Source organism: Antennarius striatus, chromosome 15, assembly GCF_040054535.1.
Source record: "Antennarius striatus isolate MH-2024 chromosome 15, ASM4005453v1, whole genome shotgun sequence".
In the NCBI taxonomy this organism is placed as follows: Eukaryota; Metazoa; Chordata; class Actinopteri; order Lophiiformes; family Antennariidae; genus Antennarius; species Antennarius striatus.
Genome location: NC_090790.1, coordinates 15,130,907 through 15,153,254, shown reverse-complemented (window position 1 = coordinate 15,153,254; position 22,348 = coordinate 15,130,907). Strand labels below are relative to the sequence as shown.

General features: G+C 43.7%; 4 protein-coding genes across 6 annotated transcripts; 2 read left to right on the top strand and 2 right to left on the bottom strand.

The window, feature by feature from the left end:
* Window positions 1–1,035: 1,035 nt before the first annotated feature.
* cryba4 (crystallin, beta A4) lies at window positions 1,036–2,966 on the bottom strand. Of its 2 annotated transcripts, none has more exons than XM_068335029.1 (6): window positions 2,864–2,966; window positions 2,570–2,613; window positions 1,816–1,934; window positions 1,586–1,727; window positions 1,366–1,508; window positions 1,036–1,272 (listed from the first exon to the last, which is right to left on the bottom strand). In XM_068335029.1, exons 2-6 carry the CDS (start codon window positions 2,606–2,608, stop codon window positions 1,125–1,127), a joined length of 591 nt encoding a protein of 196 aa, XP_068191130.1. In that variant the 5' UTR covers window positions 2,609–2,613; window positions 2,864–2,966; the 3' UTR covers window positions 1,036–1,124. The 2 variants fall into 2 exon arrangements, with proteins under 2 accessions (XP_068191130.1, XP_068191131.1); XM_068335030.1 differs by having other exon boundaries at window positions 2,570–2,609; window positions 2,864–2,908.
* Window positions 2,967–5,196: 2,230 nt separating this feature from the next.
* crybb1 (crystallin, beta B1) lies at window positions 5,197–8,857 on the top strand. The gene is made up of 6 exons (XM_068334721.1): window positions 5,197–5,355; window positions 5,556–5,699; window positions 6,220–6,338; window positions 6,460–6,592; window positions 7,415–7,557; window positions 8,488–8,857. Exons 2-6 carry the CDS (start codon window positions 5,577–5,579, stop codon window positions 8,663–8,665), a joined length of 696 nt encoding a protein of 231 aa, XP_068190822.1. The 5' UTR covers window positions 5,197–5,355; window positions 5,556–5,576; the 3' UTR covers window positions 8,666–8,857.
* Window positions 8,858–9,322: 465 nt separating this feature from the next.
* Window positions 9,323–14,687, top strand: acads (acyl-CoA dehydrogenase short chain). 2 transcript variants are annotated; one of them, XM_068334226.1, is made up of 10 exons: window positions 9,323–9,413; window positions 10,507–10,667; window positions 10,806–10,955; window positions 11,029–11,140; window positions 12,587–12,738; window positions 12,823–12,993; window positions 13,115–13,252; window positions 13,434–13,529; window positions 13,605–13,661; window positions 13,736–14,687. In XM_068334226.1, exons 1-10 carry the CDS (start codon window positions 9,386–9,388, stop codon window positions 13,886–13,888), a joined length of 1,218 nt encoding a protein of 405 aa, XP_068190327.1. In that variant the 5' UTR covers window positions 9,323–9,385; the 3' UTR covers window positions 13,889–14,687. The 2 variants fall into 2 exon arrangements, with proteins under 2 accessions (XP_068190327.1, XP_068190326.1); XM_068334225.1 differs by lacking the exon at window positions 9,323–9,413 and having other exon boundaries at window positions 9,614–10,667.
* A 1,676-nt stretch (window positions 14,688–16,363) lies between these two features.
* On the bottom strand, window positions 16,364–17,362 carry cldn5b (claudin 5b). Its single transcript, XM_068334227.1, has one exon. The coding sequence runs from the start codon at window positions 17,345–17,347 to the stop codon at window positions 16,652–16,654; it is 696 nt and encodes a 231-aa protein (XP_068190328.1). The 5' UTR covers window positions 17,348–17,362; the 3' UTR covers window positions 16,364–16,651.
* Between the last annotated feature and the right edge of the window lie 4,986 nt (window positions 17,363–22,348).

Sequence of the window (22,348 nt, the reverse complement as noted above, 5' to 3'; positions counted from 1 at the left end):
TTATGGTATTTTACTGGGATTAAAAATCCACCGGTTCGAACGGGATGTGTCCCGGATTTATAAAACAGAATGAGATTAATTTTATTTGCGTGATAAGAAATTAGAATATTTGACCGTTTCCTTCATTCCGTGTCAGCATTGTGTTGTTTTTGAGTCACGAAGCAGCAACAATTCAATCTTCTAACACGCAGAATGGATGATGCGGGTTCAGCGGGAACGCAGTGCCGTTTACTGGACAGTGCCGGTAATATACCGGAATAAACTGCGGGATTCACAGATGAACGCGTTGAACGAAGCATTCACTCCCTTCGCTGACATGCGGTTTTAAATTAATATTTGATCGATTGGTTATTGATTAATAGTTTAAGTTATGAATCCATTTATCTATCTATCTATCTATCTATCTATCTATCTATCTATCTATCTATCTATCTATCTATCTATCTATCTATCTATCTATCTATCTATCTATCTACACTTCTTATTAAAATCCATATGACAAAATGTCATTTCTGACATTTATTCCACACTTTTGAAATATTTAATCCCATTTCATGCTTTTCATTTCTTCCATGTGACTAAATGTATGTTTTCACAAGCTAATAAAACTCTTTAGTATATTATACGCAAAAACCTTAAAAAGATGAATTTAAGGATTGAAAAAAAAAAAACCCCGAGGATTGAAATTAAGTGAAACAGAATATCAGGAAATGTTCTTAAACACAACTTTTTTTTCCTTGATTCAAAAATTTGGAATTTCAAATAATATAAAGAGAAATAAAACGTTTTGATATGAGAAAATCTAGATCCAGATAAAGCCCATCATCTTTTCTTGATATATCTTTTCTTTTTTAAGTCTAAATGGTTGCAGATGATTTTTAGCTATTTGATCAGCTCTTAATTTGACTCTAGACACTGTTTTCAACCTTCATTCCTAAACACCGTCTGCACCCCTGAATGACTTTGACTGAGAGAAACACGAGTCTGAGTTTTGAATCGTTCTTCATGTTAGAGAAGCAGATAGATTGATGGAGGTCAGTTTAAGAAAGACAGTTTATTCAGCACTGGGAAGCAGAAGGGGTCAAAGGTGAAGGGTCATGCAGCGTAGAGGGCGGGGTGAGCTGTTACTGCTGAATACGGCGGATGGACTGGATCTGAGGGGTCTGGCAGTGGGAGCCAAACTCCCTGAAGTGTTTGAACTCCCCACAGTGACGATCACACTCCATGATATACTGGTATCCACGGTAACCAGGGTACTGGTAGCACACAAATCTGTTGAGAAATCGCACAAAGGGGGAAGTACAGAGGAAACGTTGCAAAAGACGAGCTTGTTTTTCACAGATGAGGGGAACTTATGACACTCACGCTCCAGACTGGATCCTGAGAGAGCCCACTTCATTGTTGCACCAGCCCATGGCCTGGAGGGAGGGGTAGTCGTCGCTCAGCTCGCCCTTACGGCCCAGGAAGTTCTCCCGCTCGTAGATGGTCATACGACACTCTCTGTGGTTCTGGAGGGAGGGGGGAAGCGTTCGCTGATGAGCCCCGTTAGTCTGATCTAATGGACCTGATGGACGCAGGAACTTACGGCACAGGCGATGGGTCTGAAGGAGGTCATCCTCTCGATGTGGTAGGCGTTGCTGCCGCCGAAGGCATCACACTGGGGGTACTCGCCCCGCTCCAGCACGAACTGCTGCCCCTGGTAGGAGGCGTGCTCGTAGCCCACCCAGCTGTGGAGAAGCAACACGGATCGTTACCTCCTCAATATCATCTCATATGTTCATTTACTCCAGTGTTTTGTATCGGCTGCTGACTCACGCTCCGCTCTCCACCCTGAGGGAGCGAACGGTCTCGAAGCCAAACTCCATCACGTTGCAGCACTCAGAGGTGAACTCATGGCGACGGCCCTGGAAGCACTCCTCATCAAAGACGATGATCTGACGGAGAAAGCAACACGTGTGTTTGAAGGCATCGCCGCATGACAAGCATGATGAGCTCAGGAGAGGCTATTTGAGTACATATCATTAACAATATCTGAGAAAAACGTCCAACTTTAGAATTCAAATAAAGAAAGGAAATTCAAAAGGCATCTCTCTGTTTTATGGAAGATGTGCGCAGAAAAGTTTGTGGAAAACTATTCCACACTTTTTGAGTGACACCCCAAAAGTCTCGGTTAGAGACTAATTCCATTCGAAATGTTTTTAAATTCAAATTGCAACCATGGGAACAGAAAAAAATCTAAATACAGTAATAATAATCTGTACGTAGTGAAAGACACCAGTCCATGTTACCGCTGATGCAAAGTTTTGTTAAAAATGTACAGATGGAACTGCAGGACGGGCCATTCCTCGCTTCTTTAAAGTATTAAACTATCAAATGCTTTTGTCCCAGTGAGACACTTTAGCATTAATGTTATGATACTGAACTCTGAAGGTAAGATTCTATGATAGTAAAATGTTTATGGTTGCAAATAAAATCCGAATTGTCCAAATAAATAATACTTCTTATCAATTTTAATGGAGAACACCCATGAAAAGTGAGGAGACTTTGAGCGTTTTCTGGACAGACTTACCTTCCAGTGGCCGGAGAACTTGGTGCAGTGGTGAGTCATCCTGTCTGGAACAGAGGAGACGTTTGAATTAAATCTGTTCCAGAAACGATTCAGAGACTAAAGCAGAAAAACATAGAACAGCTGAAGAGGAGAATGACAGCCGGACTCCAGGGTTCTAACACAAACCCTCTTCATCTGATCTGAGCTCTACTGCTGCAGCCTCTGTGTTGGGGGGGGGGGGGGGTTGTTGTGACATGAGGTGGGGGGGTTGGGGTTGAGGGGGGGGCACTGGAGGGGTCAGGGACAGACACTCACCTTGTTTCGATGCTCTTGGTTTGTCCTGCCGTAAGAGTGAGAGAAGCCACACGCCCCCAACCTTATAAAGCCTCCCCTGGCAAAAGGCCACTGTGAAAGCCCCAGGTCAGCAGCAGGGAGGGGCTTTTTCTCTTTGTACGTCCCCCCCCACCGACAAAAGCCTGGTTAATCTGTGTGGGGCAGAAGTGCAGACACCACATTCTCACTCTGGGCGGTGGGCATAAAGTTGATATATATATGATGATATATATATATATGCATATATATATGTCCCCCCCAGGAGAGAAAAGAGTTAATTCCTGTTTAAGGTTACAATAAATGGTTGATTTTATTCTCGATTTTCATTCTCTTCATTGAATTCTTCCAATAAATGATGGCAAATCTTTATTTTTTTTATCTGACCAGCAGTAAACAAAATTATTTTTGCTCGGATTTGACAGAGAAACTCATGAATGATCGTTTCAATATGAGATGATCAGTTTCTACTCTCAGCTCTCATCTCTCATCCTGCCTCACCTGTGCAGGTAAAATAGATTTGAGCAGAATGGATTAACCAGAAGACCAAAAAGCTTTTATTACCCAAGACAAAAATATTAAAAAATAAAAATACAGTTCTGTTCTGTTCAATTATTTATATGTGAAATGATTAATTTCGGTGTAATAAAGAAGCTAATCCATTAGCTTGTATTTTAGCAAGGAACTGAAAAACACTAAAAAAGAAACAAGCTTAAAATAAAATATTTATTTCAGGATATCCTACAAAAAAATCAACTTATTTCATGATGTTTTAACATAAAAATCTTAATAGAAACATAAAAAAAAACACCTCAGTGCATCTGTAGGTTAATTAAACCATGTATTTATTTAAGTGTTATGTCCCAGGGAGCGACTTCAGATCAGCATCTGGCTCAAGGATCCTTCCACATGTGGATCTGGGAGAAGAAAGGCTGTAACCACCGACCTTCTGATCAGTGGATGAAACTTTACCTGAAGAAAAAAAACAACTCTGAAAACAGAAGCAGCAGATATTAGTTTGTGTGTCTGATCAGAAGCAACCAGAGTCTCTAAGGTCAAACGATTGGCTCGATTGGCTGTCCCAGTCTGACAGGTTCGTTCCACAGAGGAGACTAATTAATAGCAGAGGTGAGAAAAGGTCATGGGGTCAGAAAACAATCCATATATGTTCTCTTGTAAGCATGGATTTGAACACAAACTGCAGCATGTTCAACAAAGGCAGATGATTTCATGTCTAATAAAGATGATTTTATATTTAATTAGAAATGTACTCAGATAATGATATTAAAAGTCTGAACTCTAGTTCAACTCAAAGTTTCCCTCAACAAAATGATCTAAAAACTGGTCAGATGTTGTATTTGATCAATGACTTCAGATGCTGCCAGAGGGTATTGAGGGCCGATGCCCATCAGGCTCCACAGAGATTACACAGCAGGATTAGTTCACACCTAATCTGTGTATGTCAAACACACTTTAATCCCGCTTTCATCGCTTAGGTGTTATAATCCAGCTGTAATCCCAGAATTATTATCGTCATCATCATCATTATCATCACCAAAGGCCTTCATTTTACTTCCACACAGAGAAGTCATCAGTCTGTACCTGTGATAAATTCATGTTTATTTATTTAAATTTTACACATGATCACCATTATATCAATAAGCACAAGTAAAACTTGTTGTCTGCTATGTTGTCTGCTACTAGCAGCTAATATTTAAACTAATATTAGCTAATGTTACCTGACATTTACATTGACTGTTTAGCGTCTGGGTTTTGTTTATGGCGTTCGGTATAATCCGTATCATAGTGTAGATAATTTGGCTAATTTTAGCAAATTTTTCCTATCATTAGCTAAAAGCAGCATTTACCGTGTTACTCCTGGGTCACATTGATGTGGTTGGCTGTGACCAAATGCCCCTTCCTGACTTCAGGTCAGGATCAAACACAACCTTGACACTGATAATATCTAGATAAGAACTACCGTTGTTTGGAAAGACACATTTTGTGTGTTTGATTTTTGTCTTTTCCAACAAGTGATGTGGTTTAGATAAAGTCTGATAGAACGCAGGTTTCTGTTTTATGTGTTGTATTTCCTTTTGTGTGCGTGTGTGTGTGTGTGTGTGTGTGTGTGTGTGTGTGTGTAGGTGACAGAGGAGAGATTACCTCCCTGCAGTTCTTCTCTCTACATGCAACCAAAGCTGACACCCCTCCACCAACACGCGACAGAAACACCTTACTCAGTGGTTTCCTTTCATAGTAAAATGCTTACAGGCAGGCCAGAGAGGCCGGCGGCATTTCTAGGCTGTGCAGCGAGCAGCTGCTTTGGCGTGGGGGTAACTGTGATGACAAGAGGCTTTCTATTGTGCTGGGAGCTTCTGCATTTGGCCTTTGCCAGAGTATAAAAGCCTGGGTTGAGCGTGGAGGGACCAGCACGAGCCAGCCTCCCTCACACGGCACCGCAAGCTATACGAACGCAGGTAAGGACACGCAGACGCAGACATCCGCACCTGAACATCCACCACACACCTGGAACCGGTGCATGCCCACCACACCCAGACCAACCAGCCTCAGGCTGGAGGTCCAATCAGAAGTCCACGGCTCAAAAAAGTCTCACACAACCCCCCAAAACACGCCACCCCTCTAATAGTGTGTTCACCCCCCTCCATCTCTCCCCCAGACTCTCCTGAAGCCCCTCACCATGTCTCAGACCGCCAAGTCCGCCTCCAGCCAGGGCACCGATGCTAAGGACAAGGGAGCCCCGGCCCCCGCCGCCTCCAGCAAGGCCACCAAGACCGGCGACCCCGGCATGGGATCCTACAGAGTGAGTCACAACCCGAAGAACGACGTGTCGGCTAAAGTTAAAGGGCCAGTTCGCCCAACGAAAACACTTTGTCTTATTAACCAGAGCAGGTTAAAAGAACTGAGCAATTTGACCAAATTGATCCTTTAATGACGGTTTAGGTGTTGATTAATACTGCATGGATTTTTCTCAATGATAGTTTTATTGTATTACAACTACAGTAATTTATATTGGGGAAAAAACAATGTCCAGGACCACAAGTATACAGAAAGATCCATAAAAAGTGTTGAATTACAGCGACATTTGTCTCCACTGCATTAACATAGAAGTTATTTATGCTGCTACAACATAAAATTTTCTTGGAACTACTTTATATAGTAATATTAAATTAATGAGAGTGTTTTATCAGGTTTTTATGAATACATGAATCTGTAACATAGTAGTTCAGCTGTTGAATAAATGCAGTGGAGTAAAAAGTAGAGTCTTTTCCTCTGAAAGAAATGGGATAAACAGGAGGTTTGACTGATGATATCTCCTGCAGATCATGCTGTTTGACCAGGAGAACTTCCAGGGCAGGATGATGGAGATCCAGAATGAGTGTATGAACGTGTGTGACCGTGGCTTGGACAGAGTGCGTAGTATCATCGTGGAATGCGGCCCGTAAGTGGACACACACGCCCGATTGAAGCAACCTCCCCCATCCACATACATCCTGTAATGGTTTGCTGCTGTTCTCTCTTCTCCTGTGCCCCCCCTGTACCTGGTGGACCCCCTCCTGCAGCTTTGTTGCCTTTGAGCAGACTAACTTCCGTGGGGAGATGTTCATCCTGGAGAAGGGAGAGTATCCTCGCTGGGATACCTGGAGCAACTCCTACCGCAGCGACTGCCTCATGTCCCTCAGGCCCATCCGCATGGTCAGTTCAAGACTGCTGTTAGAATGTTCTGCACAACAGAACCTTTAATCTTCACATTTCCTTAGACTGTTCCACTACAAGCTCTTTAATGACCCCTACAGAAAATAGTAACTTAATTAGCCTAAAGAGTTCTTCAATGACCTCTAGACCTTCCTTAAGGACCACCTTAACCACATGAACTTCTGCAAAGTCTAGTGGGAAGACAAGAACCCATTTAGAAGCCCTCAGAACCTCAGAAGTGGGTTCTAGATGTTCATAAACAACAGATTAACATCTTTAAATTATGTAGATTATCCTAGACTTTTATAATCCATTTATTGACCTTTTAGACCAAAGGTGGGTAAACCTTTTGACTGGTAGACCTCCCAGAGTTCTTAAATTTGGCAGGTGGGCCAGCTGAGGAGCAGATGGATGGATACATTTGTACTGATGCAAACGACATGTAAAAACCATTACGTGAAAGGTTTTGGCCTTTAGCAGGCAGCAAAGTATAAAATTAATTAGTTTGGCGTCCTGATTACAAAGCCTCAAGGGCTGTAAACCACCTGTGGGCTGCAATTTGCCCATGTCTGCATCAGACCCTTAGTAATTTAGTCATTAGAACTCTTTAGATCACAAAGTGAAGATGGAAGAAGTAAATATTTTGGCAATTCAGTGAAATTCTTAATCATCAGTTCTTATTAACTTTCGGTCCATTGATTTATAAAAGAAATCCTGACTGTTCTTAGATCCAAAGAACCTCTAATGGAAATACAAACGCCTCCTTAGCAGCCATCGAAATGACCAGCAAACCTCCCGTTTCCCTTCATTCCATCCCTGCAGGACAGCCTGGAGCACAAGATCTGCCTGTATGAGCTCTCTGACTTCAAGGGCAACAAGATGGAGATCCAGGAGGACGATGTTCCCACCCTGTGGGCGCACGGCTTCTGTGACAGAGTGGGCAGCGTGAGGGTGCCAGGCGGAGCGTGAGTACACTCGAGTGCTTTCGATGAAAAGGGATGAATTCTGAAAAAAACCCTCAAAAAAGCAGCTCAAAAATTAGACTCACAGCCTGGAGACAGATACGAAGCTTTTTTTGTCCAAATGAAGTCGAGTCTCTGTACTGGAAATGTTTGAGGCATAGCTGCAGAGGAAATCAGACCAAACACTACAGCAGAGTCGTTCATACAAAGTAGGATGGGGTGTCGGTATGAAAAAAAAAAAGTGTATTTCTAGTCTGAAACATTTCTTCACATGTCCTTTTTTTTCTTAGTCTCCCAGAGAAATTCACATTAAATAGTTCAAGTGACAAAAGAACCTTTATGACTGATATATTGTCCTCAATGACTCCTCGAAAGACCCACAGAACCGCTGCAGTGACTTCTTGAAGTTTCTTAATCATTTCCAAAAGTCAGTAACAAGTATAACTTTCAGAGGGAATACTAGAACCTCCAGAGACCTTTAAACTCTCCTCATTTACAATGATCGTCTCCCCAGAACTCTAGAAGCTTTCCACTGACCTCTAGAATCTTCACAATAACCTGGAGTATCTGGAATGTATGGTTCTCCTGGGTCTTCTTAATTTGCCAACAGAACGTCTTCGGTGGCTTCTAGAACCACCTCAATGACCTTAGAAGCTCCCCACTGACCAGGAAACTAACATCACAAACCTTATGAAAAAGGAAAAAAAGAATACTAGAAAGACTCCAGATTGGATACTAGAATCTTTTTGGGTCAGTGGAACCTTGAGTGAAACGATTAATAATGTAATAAAATATATAAGGATACTGATAAGAGAATTTCCCAACACAAACATCTGTTAGGAAACACTAGATGCAACAAAAGCCCAGTAAAGACCTGAGGATCATTTAAACCGATCCTGGTGCTCATCATTGATCTTTCCCCTCTCCTACCAGGTGGGTGGGGTACCAGTACCCAGGATACAGAGGCTACCAGTACCTGTTTGAGTGCGGCGACTACAGACACTACAACGACTTCTGCGCCTTCCAGCCCCAGATCCAGTCCATGCGTCGCATCAGGGACATGCAGTTCCACCAGAGAGGATGCTTCACCTTCACCTCCGCCAGCAAGTGAGCGTCTGCTGGCCGCCTGGTGCAACCCTCTGGGCTTTTTATTGCTCCAAACGCCCCCCACCTCAGTTTCTTTCCTCAGTCTCCACCATCACCGTTCCATCCCAGAGGAAAGACAGAATGAGAGCAAATACACAGGACACACTTCACTGACTTTTTATGATGCTAAAAAATAAACATGTTGTGAAAAACTTGAGCCCATCCTGGTTGATTACCTGTGTTCTTTCCACAGTAACTACGAGTGGATCACATGAATTCACGTGGAGATCAAATGTTCTCAGCACTGATATCTGCTATTATTATTGACATACTATAATTTCAATAATAATATCTTATATAGTACTGATTATTATGGATATGATAAGTTACATTAGTCTCAAGATATATCTGCAATATTTTAGGATTTGTGTCAAACTATTTCTTCACATTTTGCTCTAGAACCAATGGAAGTATCACTCAACAGAAAACAGATTATGCTGTCAATCTTATTTATATAGGAATAAAATTTGCTCACTTTCTTTGCATGTACAATTAGATAATAATACTAATGATGTAATTCGCTGCTATCTAGACAACTCTTTGATTTCACTTCTTCACCTGCTTAGAACACACCCATCATTCCTCCCCTGCTAAATTGTAAAAATTCCAATACCCCGTGAAGGCAGCAGCATAGTGACAGTAGGTAGTGGAACTGGTCTGAGGTCGGATCGCTTCGGGAGGAATCATGGCTGCTTTCTTGAAAGCGAGGAGAGGTTCGTGTTTGACGATAATGACAGATTTACAGAAGAAATATCAATTCAGGAGGAGGACAAAACTAGCAGGAGCTGCTTTAGCTGCGATAGCATCGAGACAAACACTGGAAGTGAGAACAGCGAACACGGACAGCATTGCTTGCTAAGTAAACAGCTCATGACATGAAGCTCCCTGATTATACTTTACAGATTTATCTAAAATTAAACATATAACTTTAAATATTTAACTAACATTAAACATATTAATGTTTTCTACTCTGGATAATAACGCGCTGGGGTGAAATAAGAAACGGTGTTTAGCTAACAGTTGCAGTAAACCTTGACCCGGTATGGTTATGAGCTAGCCGGCTAAGCTAGCTGTGGCCAGTAAAGTCTTCTGCGGATTTTATTTTACAGACTTTACAGGATATTTTATGGGTTTATAACCCGTCCCCTGAACAACAACACAGCAAATCTTGTTAATTTTACGTTAAAGGTTAACTCAGAAGCAAATGGCTGATGTGACGTTAACCTTTCACCTAAATAACGTAACACCGGCAGAGCACTCGGGGTGACGATTGTGTTGTGATGGATGACACTTGAATGAATCCAATAATTCTCATTCTGTTGCCATTTAATTTTTCAGGTTGTTGGATGTTGTGAACAATATTTCATGAGTAGAAGGTTTATCTGCACATGTAATGTAGAGAATGATCATTGTTTTATCTATGCTGGTATTTTGTTCCGTTCTTAAAGCCTTTGGGTGACTTGTCAACGTGGGAAGTTGGATCGTCCGAGGCGCACATGAATGCACCTTAATGTCAGCTTCGTGCTGCCTTCAAGAGAGAAAAGTTCTGAAAACCAAACTCAGTGATGGAAGTCAAATATCTGTAGCCATCATATTTACTAACAGAGGTTGATGCATTTAAGTCTCCATTTTATTAAATTAAAACAATTAAATTCTTATCATTTCCAATCCATGTTCTAATCTAATGGATGTCAGTATGTGTTCTGCATCACTGAGACGTTATAATGGATGTTATGTCGGTGTGTGTTCTGCATTACTGAGACGTTATAATGGATGTTATGCCGGTGTGTGTTCTGCCTCACTCAGCTCTCGGCCTGTGTCTCAGCGGCTGTCGGAGGCTCTCTCAGCTGGCAGAGCTACCAGACACTCACCAGATCCTCAGACAGACCTGCAGAGACTACGCTGAAAGAGAACTGATCCCCATTGCTTCCAAACTCGATCAAAGTCACACATACCCGGCCAAACAGGTTAGTTTTATCAGTGCATTTTCACACTGATGGATTTTAATGCATTGCTGAAATGATTACGTGCCTGCTAACCAGTTCCTGTCAGTTTTGGAGGCATCAAACCCTTACCGTCCTGTCTTACCCTATTGAACCGTCCAGATCCAGGAGCTGGGGGCCATGGGAGTGATGGCCATAGAGGTGCCTGAGGAGCTGGGTGGAGCGGGGATGGATTACCTGGCCTACAGTCTGGTTATGGAGGAGATCAGCAGAGGCTGTGCCAGCACGGGGGTGGTGGTGTCGGTGAACAACGTGAGAGCAGCCTGTTGGAATAAAGCGCAGCAGGTGTGATGTTGTGTGTACTAATCCAGCTGCTGTGCTTCAGTCTCTCTACATCGGACCGATCCTGAAGTTTGGTACAGAAGAGCAGAAGCGTCAGTGGATCACGCCGTTCACTACCGGAGACAAGGTGGGCTGCTTTGCCCTCAGCGAGCCCGGTAAATATGACTCTTCACACAGGAAGTCTTGTGTGTTTTTATGCGTCATTCATTCAAAAGATGCTTTTACTTGTAGATTAAAATACATATTAGTATCAAGCCTCCCCCGTTGCGTATAAACAAGAAGAAACCAATGAAAATCACTACAATATACAGCTGGTTAAATAAGTTAAATAAGGAGTGCCACTATAACAATCATAAGAAGACTTGTTCATGTTCTTCCCGACCCGGTAGAGGACTGGAATGCTGATCGACAGGACTGTAGGATGATTAGTAGGAATGGATCCAGCAACACCGATGCATCAAACTCATTAGCGAAGCGCGTATTGCTTTAAGAAAGTCATGTGATCAATACAGGAAGTGTTTGGAACTGACTGACAAGCCAAACTGTTTATAAGAAAGCCTCATCTGGCCTGTGTGAGCAGCTGTTTTCTACAGCTGCATCAAAAAAGATTAACAGACTCAATTTCAAAATGCTGGAAACTTTTTTTTTTTAAGTGAAGGTTTATTAAAAAAAAACTCCCAGTCCACAAGCATCCCGGTTTACAACACATCCACTTAATTTTCACGTTACGATGCATGATCACATTATTCTTTGAGTATCTAAAAATTAAAAAAACAGTGATCCCTCGCTACTCGCGGTTAATGCATTCCAGGATCATCCTTGAAAAATGAAACTCTGTGCTAGCTACAAACTATTAGTTACGACAATTTAAACATTTATGAACCCTCCCCATACTAATATTAAACCAATTTATATCTGTATTACCTTTTCCCACACTCTAATAGACCGTTTTAAACAATTTGGAATTAAAGAAAAAAAGTGCAGTGTTCCGTGAGGCTCGGAACGCAGCGCATGCACGGATGTTGTCAACCAATGACATGTGCCAATGGTATCACGTGACTACCAACTACAAATCTGCGATGTTGTAAAGCTGTGCGTCTTGAAGCGCGAACAAGCAAGGGATTACTGTAATTTAAATTTCAATGAATGTATGAAATAATGTCTAAAATTCAATTTCTTAAATTATTTTATTTACTAGGTATTTACTAGATCATCAGTGTCACTTCTGTCAACTGGTCGCCTGTAGGGATTTTAATGTCCAGCAGGTGTCAGTATTCAGTAACACAGTATCAGTGCACTTTGGTAAAGTTTGTAAACCCTTCATGACACCTCATCTACCAACGCTAATGATAAGCAATATGGTGGCTATGATAATAAACAGCTTTAACACCGGGCTGGAGCCGAGTCGTTCCAGCCCGGTGTTAAAGCTGATTCACCAGTGAAGGAATCTGTTCACAGACCTGGAATCAGCCCGATAAAGTTTTCCCCTTGTTGTTTCTGTCCTACCGGTTTCAGATGTACCAGAAATCTATGGCTAGCAGTTAGCATGTTGCTCAGGAATAAACCCACCCTGCTCCTCTAACGTGATGTCATTCAAACAGGTAACGGCAGCGACGCAGGAGCCGCCTCCACTACGGCTCATCAGGACGGAGACCAGTGGGTTCTGAACGGAACCAAAGCCTGGATCACCAACAGCTGGGACGCCTCCGCCACAGTGGTGTTCGCTACCACAGACAAGAGCCTCAAACACAAGGCAGCACATTTCATCTGGTTTTGTGTTCACGTCCTCCAGATAGAGAGAGGGTCGTGTTTTTAACCCTGTCCTCCCCGTCACCAGGGCATCAGCGCCTTTGTGATCCCCATGCCCCATCCTGGCCTCTCTCTGGGGAAGAAGGAAGACAAGCTGGGCATCAGAGCCTCGTCCACCGCCAACATCATCCTGGAGGACTGTAGGATACCACTGGACAACATGCTGGGACCCCGTGGGGCGGGGTTCAAGATCGCAATGGTACTGGTCTGGAGTATCAAAACGAGCTGGATCCCAGAGAATCGCCTCGTAGAAACACGTCATTTTATCAGGGAGTAAATAAAGGCATGATAGAACTGACGAATGTCCGTCTGTCACTCAGCAAACCCTGGACAGCGGACGCATCGGCATCGCGTCTCAGGCTCTGGGGATTGCTCAGGCTTCCCTGGACTGCGCCGCAGACTACGCTCACAAACGCAGCGCGTTTGGCGCCCCCATTGGCAAACTACAGGCGGTGCAGGTAATCTGACCTCCGATCAGAAAAAAAATCTGACATTAGCCTCTTGTTTGAGTCATCTAACCTGATTTAAATGCTTTCTGAATTACTAGAGTGCCTCAGTTTTATTAGTCTGTTCACTGAGGATATTGTTGAGCTTGCTTCATAACTAATGAATAAAATAACAGAGGATTTCCACCTCCAGTTCAAACTGGCCGACATGGCCGTGGCCATAGAGAGCGCACGCCTGCTCACCTGGAAGGCGTCGTTCCTGCGAGACGCACAAAAACCCTTCACCAAGGTACGCAGTCGCCTCTGATGGCTCTGGTACGTCTGTGCTGCGTGGCGTTCACTGACCGTCTGTGTTGTCCTGCAGGAAGCAGCCATGGCCAAACTGGCGGCGTCAGAAGCTGCCACGTTCTGCTCCCATCAGGTAAGAGACTGGAACCCAACAGGAGAACCCGTCTGGACGACTCCTTCACGCCGTCTGTTTGCGTTTCGCCTCAGGCCATCCAAGTTTTGGGGGGAATGGGCTACGTGACCGACATGCCTGCCGAGCGCCACTACCGCGACGCCCGCATCACCGAGATCTACGAAGGCACAAGTGAGATCCAGAGACTCGTCATCGCCGGACAGCTCCTGAAGGAATACCAGCCGTAGACGCGGCGTCCTCATCAATACTTGAACATCTGGAATCAGATTGATTAAGACATGCCATCAACCCTCAGGACTGTGTGATGGATTTTAAAGGAATGCCTGTGAACAATCTGTGAGGCTTGTTTGGAGCGCTGCAGCAGAACAATGTTAAAAGCGTTCCAACACCCACCTTAAGCCTCCTGATCAGTGCAGTTAAACGTTCTCCCACGTTTTAAAATGTTCTCCTGCTATAGAGTTTTAAATGTTCTAAGACACCAACTGCCTTCAAAGTAGAATGTTTTTAAAACTACTTATAAACTGCAAAAGCAGTTTCACTGGAAAACACGTTGAACTCGACTGCAGGTGGCGATCATTTTTAATAAATATAACTGACTACTCGATAACTGACATTTACTGTTAGTGTGATGAACACACTCCATCTTTACACATCCATACGTCCACATGTAACTCCCAGAAATTAGTTTGGTGATTGTGAAATAATTCACTTCCAGCAGAATGTAGATGTTAAATTGAATCCTTATGTTTTGTTTTTTGAGTTACAGCTGAACGCTTTAAATCGTCTCATCCCTGGGCTCTGACCGCCGCTCCTTTGCCCTCCAGCCAGCAGGGGGTGACGGTGAGCCTGGTTTTATCTAATAAATTTCTCTGATTTAACGATGCTGGTGGACGAGTTTGGATGTAATCTTATTTAAACGTTTAATGAAACGGTCGATCCCACCAATCTGAGGTGCCTCCAGGACTTGTACATAAGTGATGTAATTTATTATGTGCAGATGAAAATTAAACTGTCTTTTTAAACAATTCTGATCATGTGACTCACTGATTTGAGCTGCTCTAATCAATACGTTCATCTCATATTTATCTGGTTTACAAAGAGGTGGATCCTAATCCAGATCTACATAAAATTTTCCATGTTTCTCTGGTCACCGACAAAAAAAACCTCATGAGATTTGGTTTATAATCCAATAATCCTGCTGACAAACAAAGGTGATCAAGGCCGTGTGAACCCTCCACCTTCGGTTCTTTTTTACCGGTGTTAATTGTTTGCGTCCTGTCTCATTCTTCATGTTTACCCCTGTCACCGATGAGGTCACTGATGGCTCATATGGTCCAGATCCAGGCCCAGCTTCCTGCCTCGAACCACTGATTGTATTAATGATGGTGACCGTCTGCTGGTCTCATTGTTTGCCCCACCACTCTGACCTGAGTCCTGATTATTTGGCTTTGTGATTCTTTCCTTTGGTTCCTAAACAAACAGCTGATGGAGAACATTTGTGTGAGCCCATCAGGTTGGTTTTCAGGATGTCTGGGTCAACAGCTTTATCATAAAACATCACGTGAGCAGACCTGCCATAGCAGCCAATAAGATCAATCCGCCTCAAGCCAGGATTGGTGGAGTCATTCAATAAAGAATTTGATTGTCACCGCGAACATAACCCTAAAATTAAGTAACTCGAGCTATAATGTGCTGACCTGGCTTTACTATTTAAAATTAGCAGAGATTAGCTCTGACACTTAGCATTAGCCACTTTTAGCTGTGAGAACACACATTAACCACCTTTATCTAATTGCTGACATTAGCTATCAGATTTCAGATAATTATTCTAAATTCGAATTTTAGTAAAATATTCCATTGTTACTGTCAAAGTTGGACTTAAATTTATTAGAACATTAGGACAACTTGTCAATGTCAGTAACGGTGTAACGAGTCAGAGGTAGGACCCAAGTACAGTACAGACTGAGACCAGATCAGGAATAGTCCCAACAGTTTATTCTGAGGTTCGCACGGAATGGCAGAACTATTCCAGAAAAACAGTCTCAGTAAAGAGGAATCCCAGGTGACAGGTAGCAGACAGGGAACAAGCAGGCAGAGTAGTCAAGGACAGAAGGCTGGTCAGTTTACCGGGGCAGAGACGAGGAAGACTGGTTGAAGACAGGCAGGGTAGAAACCGAGGAAGCAGTCCGGAGATCAATACGAGAGAGCTATGCATGACACAAAGACAATCTGGCAGAGACTCAGAGGAATGGGAGGGTATATGTACTGAACAGGCAGGTGAAAATCAGGTGAGGAAACACAGGTGAAGGCAGTTGCACTGATGAGGTGGGAGTGGAAGGCAGGTAGAGCTGGGCGGATGAGAGGAAAACTAGGAGCGGATTGTGACAAACGGTGTGTAATCTCAGCAAATATAAATAATTTCAAAAATTTGGTTTTTTTTTGGTAAATGACCTATTTAAATATCAATTTACGCTCAAAAAAGGAAGTAGAGGGATTGTTGTACACTTTTTAAAAATTACTTTTTTTCAATTGACTTCAAATACAAATATTTGTAAACTTCACCCAGTTTCTAATAAAGCTGGTGACTGATAGTTTCTGGAAACCTTTTGACAATAATTTTCATTCCTTAATAATAACATTTCTTGTAAAATGAATAAACAGAGCTAAATATCAACAAAATGAAAATATAAATGACAAATTGAGACAATTAAAATATTTTCTCTTTATTAGAAAAAGTCCGTTCTGTTAAAAGAAGACAGAATAGAGATAAAAAAAAACTGTACATGAATTCAAATCAAAATCCCCTGGTTTGATCACGTGGATGTTGACCTGAATAACTTGACTGAGCTGGTGATCATCCTGGTAACCAGGATGGAACCGGTTCGGTTCGGAGTTCTGCTCAACTCCTCAGTTCATATTTACAGTTCGTGCGCTTTCGTTCCATTACGCACCGGTGCGTCTTTTTGCGCAGCACCGACCGGTTCGGGGGGTCACACGTAATGCTTCTTGTCGAACTCTCCGTGGGTCGTGATGGTTTTGGTGGGCGCGTACTTGATGGGGTACGCGCCTCTCACCCCCTGGGAGAAGGAGCAGCACAGCAGGGTGCCCCCGAGCAGCAACAGCGCCGTGGCGGCCCAGCCGATGTAGATGGCCGCGCCGATCTCCCGCTTCTTGGACGGGGGCACCTGCGGGTCGTGGAAGTCCACGATGATGTTGTTGGCCATCCAGCAGAGCGGCACCAGCACGAAGAGCGCACTGACGATGTGGATCACCCCCCCGGCGTTCACCACCCGCGCCTTCACCACCTCGTCCCTGATGCAGTTGGTGCACTGAGCCCCGGCGATGGTCACCGTGAGGGCGACCACGCCCAGCACGGCGGAGATGACGGTGAGCGCCCGCGCCGTCTGCAGGTCCTGCGTCAGCGCCAGCAGCGAGTCGTGGACTTTGCACTGCATCTGGCCGGTGCTCTGCACCACGCAGGACATCCACAGCCCGTCCCAGATGGACTGCGCCACCACGATGTTGGAGTCGATGAAGGCGGTCACCTTCCAGGTGGGCAGCCCGCACGCGATCATCACCAGCAGCGAGCCCGTGACGCACAGCGCCAGCCCGAAATACTCCAGACACTCTGTGAGCATGGTGCCGGTCAGCGCTCGGTCTGCGCTCCGCGGGCGTGCGCTCCGCATTTATGGGACCCCCATCACGTCCGCACTTGTGTCAAATCAAAACTCCGGACCAATCAGGAGCGAATGCGTCACCGTGTCAGCCAATGAAGGAGCACGTGCGCGCCCGAGCGCCGGTGTGACCGGGTGTTTGCGCACGAGCGGCCCAGATGTGTTGTCTTCCGGTGATTCAGGGGATTGATGAGGGAGTTGTTGGGACCTGGGACCGGAGCCAGTAATAATATAAACACATAAATCTTAATGTAGATCGCAGATACGGAGATGAAAGCAGAAACGACTCCATTCTGGCTCCCCGCTGCGTTTCCTCATCATTGTCCAACAAAACGCAGCGCAGCGACGCGCGTAATGAACGCAGGGTGATGTGGGACAGACAGAAAGTTGGCTAAAGTGAAGGGAAATTAAAGGAAATTAAATGTTCCCAGGAAATTATTGTGTTTATGGTCTGAAATGCCGTCAGTGGTTTATGAGTCTCTAATTGGGTGGAGAGGAGAGAGATGGGGGTCTGAATCCAGCTATGGCTGACGTCACTTCAATGTTAACTATCATAGTTAATATTAGTTAATATTAGGTAAGTGTGGCTTTGATAGCTAACATTATTTACCCTTGATATCACTTTATTTAATTTTTGTGGCTCATCGAGGCATCCATGTTATTTCTATGTTTATTACATGAACACATTTTTCAGAAGTTGTCAGTTTCCAGATTTGGATTAAAAGACAAAAAAAAAAAATCAGTCCACAAAATTAATCAAACATTTACTTCCACCCACCATGTTTCTGCATTTATGACATCAGAATCAACGAGAGAAAGTAGCATCAAGTCAAAATAGTGAAACAGAAAATTTTCTAGCACAGCCTTTTTTTTTTATGCAGAAAAGTGAGACACAAAATTAATAATTGCTTGATGATTGGATCTGCTTATTAATTTACACGCTACAGAATATATTAAAGGATTGAAATTTATATGAAAATTTTTAATGAACAATTATTGATATTTTAGAAATAAATCTGGAGCAGAGCTGAGTTGAGAAAAGAACCAGGAGATGATCTCATAGTTATGTTTGTAACACAAATAAAAACATTACTTTATTCTCGTGGCACTTCTTTATTGATAAAGTCTAACTGACATCTCTCTCTAACGCTGACTTCTGACAACCACTGCCGGCAGGAAGCCGGACGTGGCGGCCATGATGACACACTCCATTGTGTGTGTGCCCGTCGCTGAAAACTTCCCTCAGCTCTCTTTGTGATTTTGTGCTTTAACTTCACTCACTTCACATCCTATACATGTTGCAACGTTAAAACCATGATGAGAGATGCATCAGAAGCAAAGCATTGTGGGCCGGTACTGAAACATCTAGAAACCCTGCCAACTTCTTGTTTAATCTAGGTCAAAACTGATTTGTGTTTACCGGCAATGAGATAACTGGAAAAGTCAGGACAATTTTTAATAAAGAGGTTTGTATAATAATATGTACTCTGTAACTTAAATTATTACTGTTTGTTAATGATGTGACAGGAAATCTCAGCCTCAAAGAAAGTCAAAGGCATTTCCTGGAATCAGCCGTATGTTGAAAGGAGTTCATCCTATCCTGTCACCATTTGGTTGGAATTCATTCAAAACATTTGTTGAATAACAGCATTAAAAGTTTCAAGTCAAGGTAGATAATTCTGTTAAAACCAAAGAAAAAAAAGGATTAAATTGGATTAAGTTAACGTGGTGTATTAAACATTTTTTAAAAATGTGAGAAGATACAAGTTTAGTCTCTGAGTTTGTGGAAACATTTTGGATGTTTACTGCAGACAAAATGAGGCGTGTTGATTAAAACTGGACCACACCTTCTGTAATGAGCCCCCCCCCATCTTTATTTCTGAGTCATGAACTTACTCCATCTCCATTAAATAGGTGAATCAGACTGGTATTTGGGGAGTGGATGGCGGTTTGGGAATGGGGGGCGGCGGAATCAACACCAACAGGGTGGAGGAAGAGCCTGGATACCAAGATAAAGGATTAAATCACAACAACAGTTAATCTGAGCTGTGAAGAGGAAATGCAATTAAATGTAGAATTACTCAGAGTGGAGAATAAGTTCATTCTATTATTATATTCTAGGGGACTATTTTATTTTATTTCAAAGGAACCTTTATTTGACCAGGAGGAACGGGAAGTAGCAGGGTCACAACAAATCACACCTACAGTTTATATCCCTGTAAGGAAGTCAATCAATAGCCCAAATTGATCACCCTTAATGATCGATCAGTAGCTGCTTCCATCTGATGTTCCTGCTTTCAGCTTATTTAAGGTGGATTTAAACCAGTTCTGAGGTTCTGGTGGTTCTGTTTCACGACGGCCTCACCAGAAGTTGTGACGCACGGCTGCAGGTGGTGTTTGTGTGAACCAACAACATTCCTTCTGCATGTGGAGCGCTCATTATATCACACACACACACACACACACACACACGATACTGATGTCACGCAGCCGGTGACTGGGTCAAGAAAACAATGATCATGATCATGACCGTAAATATGAACACTGTGTGTGTGTGTGTGTGTGTGTGTGTGTGTGTGTGTGTGTGTGTGTGTGTGTGTGTCACCAGGTGCTTCCTCTCCTTGCTCAGCAGATGCATGTTTACACGTACATAACATTTCTGATGGATCCTGATGAGATTGGCTAAAAAATTTAAACTCATTGATTGTAAACTAATGTTATAATAAGTGTTAAAACGACATTTGTGAATGAGAAACGAACCGGGAGTGAATTCAGGCACCGGTACCGGTTCAGAAGGACCCGGTTCCAAACCTGGGTAGAGGATTTGTTCCTACTTTCACTCCCAACGCGACCTGAACTCTTTAACCGACTCTTTTGGGTTTGTTTCCAGGGCTGCCCACTGACGTGTGGACAGCTGTGGTCGCTGACACGATGTCCTGTTTCTCTCCACTTCCTGTCCGCTCCATTGTTCTCCAAGGCGCTGGGATGTTCTCCTCCTCTGTTTCCACATCGTCTCCTTTTATGATCCGCAGCGAGGTGTCACCTGTTGTCACTGCCGGTGGAGGTGTGAGGCCTTGGTGCTGCAGCGTGTTTGTGTGTGTGTGTGACCTCTGTGATCTGTTTTGTTCTGGGCGCTACAACAGAAAGACTTTATACGACAGCATCGTTAAACTGCAGGTTATGGGACCGCAGAGGCGAATCTTCACTGATGTAAGTTGCTGTATTTCTGTCATCGCACACAAATGGTTGGATGAAGGAGACCGATCCTCTGTAAACCAACGTGCAAACAGTGACATCCACTCTCAGAGTCGAGCAGCGTTGTTTCTTCCAGTGAGTAGAGAGAATCTTCAGCAGGTCGTCGTCATGTCCGTCGCCATCCAACCTTCACCCGTCTCCCCCAGCTGGGAGACCTCTGACTTGGCGACGGGAGGCAGCGATCCTACCAGTCAGACGGTGCGTTAGTGTCTCTGCTATTCTAGTGTAAAGTCACGGCCAGCGATGGTTAGCGTTGAACGTATGTTGGTGTGTTCAGTCCAGTCTTCCAGGGAGGTGCATTCATGTGAATAATCGGAAATACGATTTCCTGATGGGGAAATTCCCATGGATTCCGCCTGAAGCTGGAACAATAACCTGATAGAGAGGGAGAAATACAAGATTCACTGATGAGTAAAGGTTGAAGAATCTCTTTTAATCTCTCTTCCTCTTCTTCTCCAGTGTTTTTTCCCCCAGCTGTTTAACTCCACCAACCGTCTCACGATCACAGCAGATGAAGGAAACGATGACCCATCACGTCTTCAGTGATAAAGCCACATATGAATCATGACGGGTGTGATTATAGCTGAATTATGGCTTCAGGGAGCCGTGGAGACAACCAGAAGAAATTCCAGCATTGCTGTTGGGTTGGTCCTTCATCTCCACTCCTCTTCCACTGCTCCCACCTGTTCAAACTAACAGAGGATGTCCACACGTCTACGTCACTCAGGGTGGCGTCACGGCGCCGTCATCCTGAGAACATCCACACCACCGGGTCCAGTTAAAGAGATTTATTACTGTTTTACAAAAAATATATCACTGATTTATGGACAAATCATCTAAATCCTAACTCAGTGTTTGTTCATTACTTCTTTTCCACCATCAGGTTTTATTCACTCTCTTTATGCAGGTTTGGTTTTTGTAATTAGATTCATTCTCAACCGCATCCACAGAAACTTGTTTTGATTTCCGGAACTGTTTTCCTGCCTTATCGCTGCCATCGTCTCGTTTCCTGTGTGAAACAGCAGCACTTCCTGTCTCTGTGGGGAGATAACGCAACCCAAACCTCAGTTTCTATTTGTTTCTATTTCTGCACACCTCCTCCTCCTGCTCCCCATGCACACCTCCTCCTCCTCCTCTTTCTCTACCTCCTCCTCCTCTTCTTCCTCCTCCTCCTCCTGATATCTCTGCTTCATCTCTGTCCTTGTCTGTTGACCCAGACGCTGCCTTCATGGTGGGCAGGAAATATCACATCATGAGTTCTGACAGAAGTAAATGCAGGATTTATACTTTACTGAAGTTAAAGGACTAATTTCACAAACCTAGAGGTGTGGCCCGTCCGAGGGGACACTGGACACCCCCCAGGGTTGGTCACATGGTTGATGGAAAAGGAAGAAGAGTTCATGTTCAGGGTTTTTCTGTTGTTGGTGTTTTGGATGTTTTCACCTGTCTGGAGAGAGAATAGTCATCTAAATAAAACGCCAAGGGAGAAGATAGATTACACATCTCATCGCTTCGACCATGTTCTGAGGTTCTCTGGGTCACATGACCATGAGAACGTGCCTCCAGAACAAACAACTCAAACTGATCCTAACTGAACCGTTGCCTCCTGTAGATCTTCCTCCTCTTGGATCTGTAGAGTTTCCCCCCAAACATTTCGGTCAGGGGGTCGCCGCCGGTCACTCTGGAGTCTGGGTGCGATGGCATCTTGTCGGCGCAGCACCGGCGTTAGGTCATCAAAGCCCTCAGACGGTTTCTTGT

Coding starts and splice junctions, on each gene's coding strand:
- crybb1 (XM_068334721.1), top strand. CDS start 5,577: ATGTCTCAGACCGCCAAGTCCGCCTCCAGCCAGGGCACCGATGCTAAG. Junction 5,700..6,219: donor CCGGCATGGGATCCTACAGA/GTGAGTCACAAC, acceptor TATCTCCTGCAG/ATCATGCTGTTTGACCAGGA. Junction 7,558..8,487: donor GTGAGGGTGCCAGGCGGAGC/GTGAGTACACTC, acceptor CTCTCCTACCAG/GTGGGTGGGGTACCAGTACC.
- cldn5b (XM_068334227.1), bottom strand. CDS start 17,347: ATGCGGAGCGCACGCCCGCGGAGCGCAGACCGAGCGCTGACCGGCACC.
- acads (XM_068334225.1), top strand. CDS start 10,470: ATGGATGTTATGCCGGTGTGTGTTCTGCCTCACTCAGCTCTCGGCCTG. Junction 11,141..12,586: donor CTTTGCCCTCAGCGAGCCCG/GTAAATATGACT, acceptor TCATTCAAACAG/GTAACGGCAGCGACGCAGGA. Junction 13,662..13,735: donor CCACGTTCTGCTCCCATCAG/GTAAGAGACTGG, acceptor GTTTCGCCTCAG/GCCATCCAAGTTTTGGGGGG.
- cryba4 (XM_068335029.1), bottom strand. CDS start 2,608: ATGACTCACCACTGCACCAAGTTCTCCGGCCACTGGAAG. Junction 1,935..2,569: donor AGTTCTCCGGCCACTGGAAG/GTAAGTCTGTCC, acceptor TTTCTCCGTCAG/ATCATCGTCTTTGATGAGGA. Junction 1,509..1,585: donor TCAGACCCATCGCCTGTGCC/GTAAGTTCCTGC, acceptor CCCTCCCTCCAG/AACCACAGAGAGTGTCGTAT.